General features: G+C 37.2%; 1 protein-coding gene across 1 annotated transcript in view; it reads left to right on the top strand.

Annotated features, from left to right (window-relative positions):
• The window catches only part of myom1a (myomesin 1a (skelemin)), an 80,286-nt gene extending 74,046 nt beyond the window's left edge, over nt 1-6,240 (top strand). Inside the window, 1 exon segment of the mRNA XM_056477131.1 lies at nt 4,885-6,240. Within this exon segment, the coding sequence (XP_056333106.1) occupies nt 4,885-5,145 (261 nt within the window). The 3' untranslated portion in view covers nt 5,146-6,240.
• Nucleotides 6,241-6,566: the final 326 nt, after the last annotated feature.

Raw genomic sequence — 6,566 nt, forward strand, 5'->3', positions numbered from 1 at the left:
AAATGCTGTAAATGATAATATTTCTATTTACAATTTCGAACTAATGTCTTGATACTTTTTAATCAAAGAAAACAAAGAATAACTTGTTACTTAAACATGTAACCAGGGGTGTGACACTGACAACAGGGGTGAGGATCCAAATGTAGGGTTTTATTGACAGGATGGTCAGGCAAGCAAGGATCAGCGCAGGAGCAAACATGTATGAGGGCAATCCAGAGTCGTAGTCGAAATAGCAGGCAAATGGTCAGAGGCAGGCAGCAAACAGGATTAAACGAATAAACAAGGCAAGGCACAAAAACACAGTAACGCAGGACAAAGAAAACGCGTTGTAATGTCACTAGAACAGAGAACAAGACTGTGTTTGTGCTTATGTAGTGCATTAATCAGTCCTTGAGCAGCTTCAGCTGTGAGAGTGTAATCAGTCTTGATCTGGAACCGCTTTTGTGTGTGTTGTATGACTGGGTCTTGTAGTCCATAACTGGCGGATTTGTAGTTCATGTCAAAGTAAGTGTGTTTACCAGCGATCTCAGGTAGTAGATCACTGGTGATCGTTATAAAACCCATACCTAATTATTCATGTAAACCCTAATCCAGTGCAACTGACAATTCAATAGACCAATTCAATTTGGTCATGTCATTGGCCCATGAACATTTTCTGCTTGTATATCAAACTATTTCATAACTGTAACAATAGGCAATTCAATCTTAACTTAATGTTAAAACTGCTATCATAACATTATTTGTCAATATGTGGCTCTTTTTATATTGTCTGAAGCTACAGAAATTAAAAATGTAAAACAAGAAATACGTTGGGACAATTGTTTTTGTTTGCATCCCTCAAAATGGTCAGAATTATTAGCCTACCTGAATTATTAACCTCCCTGTTTATTTTTTTCCCCAATTTCTGTTTAACGTATCTAATAACTGATTTATTTTATCTTTGCCATGATGACAGTAAATAATATTTTAGTAGATATTTTTCAAGACACTTCTATACAGCTTAAAGTGACATTTAAAGGCTTAACTAGGTTAATTAGGTAATTAGGCAGTTTATTGTATAATGATGGTTTGTTCTGTAGACTATCAAAAAATATAGCTTAAAGAGACTAATAATATTGTCCTTAAAATGGTTTTAAAAAAAATTAAAACCACTTTTATTCTTGCCGAAATAAAAAAATAAGACTTTCTCCAAGAAAAAATATTATCAGACATCATGTGAAAATTTCCTTGATCAGTTAAACATTATTTGTGAAATATTTAAAAAAAGAACAAAAAATTCAAAGGGGGCTAATAATTCTGACTTCAACTATCTATCTATCTATCTATCTATCTATCTATCTATCTATCTATCTATCTATCTATCTATCTATCTATCTATCTATCTATCTATCTATCTATCTATCTATCTATCTATCTATATCTATATATATATATGGGTGGATAAGACAGATAGTTGGATAGATAGATAAGCAATATCGCACAAGTAGCCCTGCGATTATGGTTGTATATCAGCTCAGCTGTGATCCTAGTGCGGTGCTATGAGTGTGATCATGTTAGTGTGTCACCTGTGTGCCACACCGGGTTTCAAGTTTCATGTAGGTGCTCTGGAAACTTAACGGGAGGAGAGAAAACGTGAAAGACGAGAGAGGACCAGGCCTGGGACATGTTTACTTGGTTTTTGCTTTACTTTGGTGGTGGTCATCCATGAGAGGCTGCTGCAGCCCATTAGTTTTGTTTTGTGTTGCTTTATTAAATTGTTTGAATGTTCACTGGTTTTACCACCTTCTTCTTCCCTTGAGCAGTGTGTTTTGTACTTTGTTACATTGCTGCATACGCCTAAGAGGAAGAAGACGGGAAACCGGTGAATATTCAAACACTTTAATCAACAAAATAAATAAAAAAAAAACATGTGGTGACAGCCTCTCATTGACGACTGCTGCCTAAACAGAAACTGAAACTAAACATAACGTGCCAGGCCTGGTCCACTCTCGTCATTTACAGTCATCTCTTCTCCTTTTATATTTTTAGTGCTACTACATGAGACTTTAGACTGGTGTGGTATTTTAGTTATACATCTGCCATTACATTTATATCTGAATGTTTTTCACTTGTTTTTTTCTATTTGTGTAGTATGGGAGGAAGCATTTGAAGAATTCAAGAGGCTGAAGTAAGTTTGATCAAATGAAAACCATCAAATACTAATAATGTGACAAGTTTTTTATTTTTACTTTCTACTATTCCCTGGTCAAGACCTTCTTGCATAAGCTGTCACAACAATACTAAAATAGACCACCCGTGAGTGCGTCACAGTGGGCGTACAGTGAGCATTCCTGATATTGAAAAGTGCAAGAAGAATGCATCACCTTAGCAGTCACCAATACTATTTAAAGACCCAAATAACACTGTGTTTGTCTGTCTTTCCTTCCTCAGGGCGGCGGCCATAGCAGAGAGAAGTAAGTGATTGTCTTTGCTATTAATATTGTGCTATCACAAAGTAAACAGATTCACAACATCTTCAATCTGAAATTCAATCTGGTGTGCATCTTTCAAAAGCTATAATGGTCGCAAATTCTGACATTACCAACAAATCTCAGAAGAACCTGCGACCATAATTGTCACCTCAAGACATGTTTTGATTCAGTTCCATAATTAATTATGAATGCTTAAATATTTTGAGCAGCTTTTATAGGAAGCAAGTACCTTCTTTTTCATATTGAAGTTTATTGAAACTGCTAATTATTTAATGGTTTGTGTATTTTTAGACCGGCACGTGTTGTGGGTGGCCTGCCAGATGTTGTCACCATTCAGGAGGGCAAGGTATTATCATCTCTCATATGTGCGTCACATTTCTTAAAGGTGCAGTATGTGATTTCAGACAAATGCTGTTGGTATTTAAAATCCACACCCAAATAAACACATCTATGTAATTGCTTTGCTCCACACAAGTTCATGGATATGTTATGCATTACAGGCGATGACTAACGGTTGACATAAAACTAACAATGATACTTAAAACTGTCCTATTATTATTGCTGATATTACAACAGCAACCAATGTTGCTCACGTTTCAATGGTATCTGGATGCAACCTTGATGATGCAAGCTGAGACTGCATATCTCAGTGATGCAACGTCAGACACAATACACGCAATGGTGAGGGTGACGTCACTGAGGGTTAGGTGTGGGATTAGGTGAGCGCATTAAAATGCATTGGATGCAGCTCAGATTGCACTGCACTAGGTCCCTCTCTATGTTTCAGTTAAAGCCACTTGAGTAGTAGACGGACACCATAGTAATTTAAGGCCAATTTAAGTCAGGTCCCATGTTCGACCCAGACTATTTGGTCATGCGAGGCATTGACGAATCACATCTCAAAACTCCCAATCTGCTTGCAGACACATTGATAATATTGAGCAAGATTGATTTTGAACATTTTTATTTTAAATGATTATTACTGGGGGCAAATTCCAAATAGAACTGAGCATCCCTCTGCCCTACTCACTTCAAAGGGCTTGAAAGGGCTCTTGAAGTAGGCCTTTGGAGGGAACTGCACTTGCATGTGATAATGAACTCATTATTAATGAACTCAGTGCAGTGTAAAGCAATGCTATTTATTTCCTCTTTATTCTTACCCTGAATGTTACCATGACAATGGTAAACAGCAACAAAATGAATATAAGATTGCTTAAAAAATACATTTAATAATGAAGTGTTAACATGCGTTTTCTCATTGGACTTAACTTTATAACATATTCCTTTTCTTCTTTGAGCCCTACAGTGTTATATCTGTTAATATATGCATTTCATTACCCATGAAATTGAAAAGCATGAGAGAAACAGGTAATATTTCCATGGTGTCCTCGCTGGAGTCTGTAGCACAATGACTTACTGGACCAGGTCCAAACCGTAGTGGACATTGTAATGCCCATGCTACTGTGACGGTTGGGTTTAGGGTAGGTATAGAAGTTAATAACGCACTATGTAATGGGTAATTTAATTCATATAAATAATTCTCGTTTCTAACAACAGCTGCTCACACATGCACGTCATCCACTACATATTGGGCCTGGTCCAGTACATCATTGTGCTACAGGCTGCAACGAGGACACACTCAATATTTCAGAACATAACAAAACAACTTAATATACTGTTTAACGCAAGCCAGCTAGCAAAGTGCTATACAGGTAAACCTCTCTTCTCTGACCTGAAAAAGGTGCTCTAGCGACAGATGCTAGAGGCCATGGTTTTCAGCCTCCTTGTTAGAGTAATCAACTCCCATGCTAAGAATCGCCGCTTCGATCCCAGCTCAGAACGGGTTGGGTGCAATAGCATCGGTGGGTTACGTGGGGGCTCGTCCGGGATGCGAGTGAGGTTTAGGGAGGTGAATGTAACGGAGGCCGTCTAGCGAAGTGCTATGCATGTATACCTCACTCCTCTGACCTCAGAAGGAGGTCTAGTTACAAATTCTAGAGGCCATGGTCTTTAGCCTCCTTGTTAAAGCAATCGACTCCCATGCAAAGAGAGGCTGGTTCGATCCCAGCTCAGAGATGGTTGGGTGTAGTAGGACCGTTGGGTTACATACTGTTGATACCTTCATGTTCAATCATTAACTCAAATTCTCTGTCGATATTAAACTTTAAAATGAATCATGAGAACTTTCCAGCATGGGCCACATGACCATAAACAATAAACTTACTGCCTAAAGGTGACAATTCACTAGTAAATGTCTGAAAGGGCCATTTGTGAACCCTTATTTCTGTCCTTTGATCTTTTCCTGTTTTTTTAACTGTTAATATTTCCAACAGTGTTTCTTAGAAATCTCTCACTGCACCTTGAGTTTATCAGGAATGTAGTCTCACATTTGATTTTACTTCTCCCTTTTTAGTCCCTCAACCTCACTGGCAACGTATGGGGTGATCCTGCTCCTGAGGTCAGCTGGATCAAGAATGAGAAACCGCTGGTGTGTGATGAGCACTACACGCTGAAGTATGAGCACAGCAAGTTTGCCAGCATCACCATCGCTGCTGTCACCACACCAGACTCTGGGAAATACGCCCTGCTGGTGAAGAACAAGTATGGCACAGAAGCAGCAGAGTTTACTGTCAGTGTCTACATCCCAGAGGATGAAGCCGAGAAGAAGGAGTGAAGACACGCTCAGATGGAGAAAGAGATTTAACAGATGACCCGTACACCTCCCAAAGCATTTTAATTCAAAACCCACAGTCCAGTGTTGTTTGATATTACCTGCAGGTTATGCAGGTTTTATTTCTAGGTTTTTCACACTATGCTTAAAGGGTTAGCTCACCCCAAAATGTAAATTCTGTACTCATTTACTCACTGTTATTTAATCCAATGAGACGTTTGAGTTATCATTTATGATATCTGAGAGATTTCAGTTGTTCTATTGAAAGTTGTCATTCAAACTTCTGATGCTTTACAATGTTTTGTTATCTTAGTGAGTGATAGACTTTCAGTGAAGAGGCAGAAAGCTCTTTGAATTTGATTAAAATATCTTCATTTGTGTTATGAAGATGAATTAAGGTCTTATGTGGTTGGGTAAAAATGATGGTGAAAAGGATGTCAGAAATGTACTTATGGAGTATACTGACCCTTTAACCCTAAGATAAATATATATATATATATATATTTTACTCTTGGTAAAGAGATGTTGGTGTTGATAGGCAGATGCTAACCTTTTAAACTTCTCCAGAAGGAACAATCCCAGATTGTGGTAGCAAACATTTAGATTTTTAAACTGCCGGCTAATCTAATGCGTGATACTGAAAAAATGAAAATACTCAAGTGGATAGCCTCCAAATTGCAAAATCAGGTCACGCAGCCTAAATTTCTAATGTATAAACTAATGAAATAAGGTAATTTCTTAATCCTGAACCAATTCATAGTAAGAAAACTGAGTATATGCATCGTGTTGCTTTATGTTATACGTATTAAAAACACTTGGGTATAGCAATATTAACGTTTTGAATTAAAAAGCTTTGGTTGTTGCTTTATTTCTAAGCAAAACTGGAAAATTAGTGCAAAAATAGCATGTATCTCAACTGTTGTCTTGGTTTAAATACAACTGATTGTTTAGTTTTCAGTGTGAATATACTGTTTTGTGAGACAGTGTATCATATGATTAATATCAATGTGTCTTTCAGCTGTAGACAACAGAAGGTTGGATAGCCAGTGTGATTTGGTAAATCCTTTCTCTGTAAAAATATATGTCTGGATACTCTAATTTGTAGTTTTATGATTTATTGTTATATGTCTGCTGATATATCTTACTTAATGCATTTTATGTGTTTATATGTGTAAGGTTTGAACATAATACAGCAAGACAGTTTAATCTGTGTAGGTCCTTCAGATAAGCAAATGCACAGCTATTGTGTCAAGACGCTTTTGTTGCTTTGTGGTCATAGCTGATATACAGATCTTAATCATAAAAACATAGTCAGTGCTATGCAATAAAATTAACCAGTTACAACGCGTAAAGTGTGTATGACTTTAAACCTGCCAGTCATGTAATTGTTAGGACCTGCACCGTTTTAAATTAGTTTGTTTACA

Source organism: Danio aesculapii, chromosome 2 (genome assembly GCF_903798145.1).
Source record: "Danio aesculapii chromosome 2, fDanAes4.1, whole genome shotgun sequence".
NCBI lineage: Eukaryota > Metazoa > Chordata > Actinopteri > Cypriniformes > Danionidae > Danio > Danio aesculapii.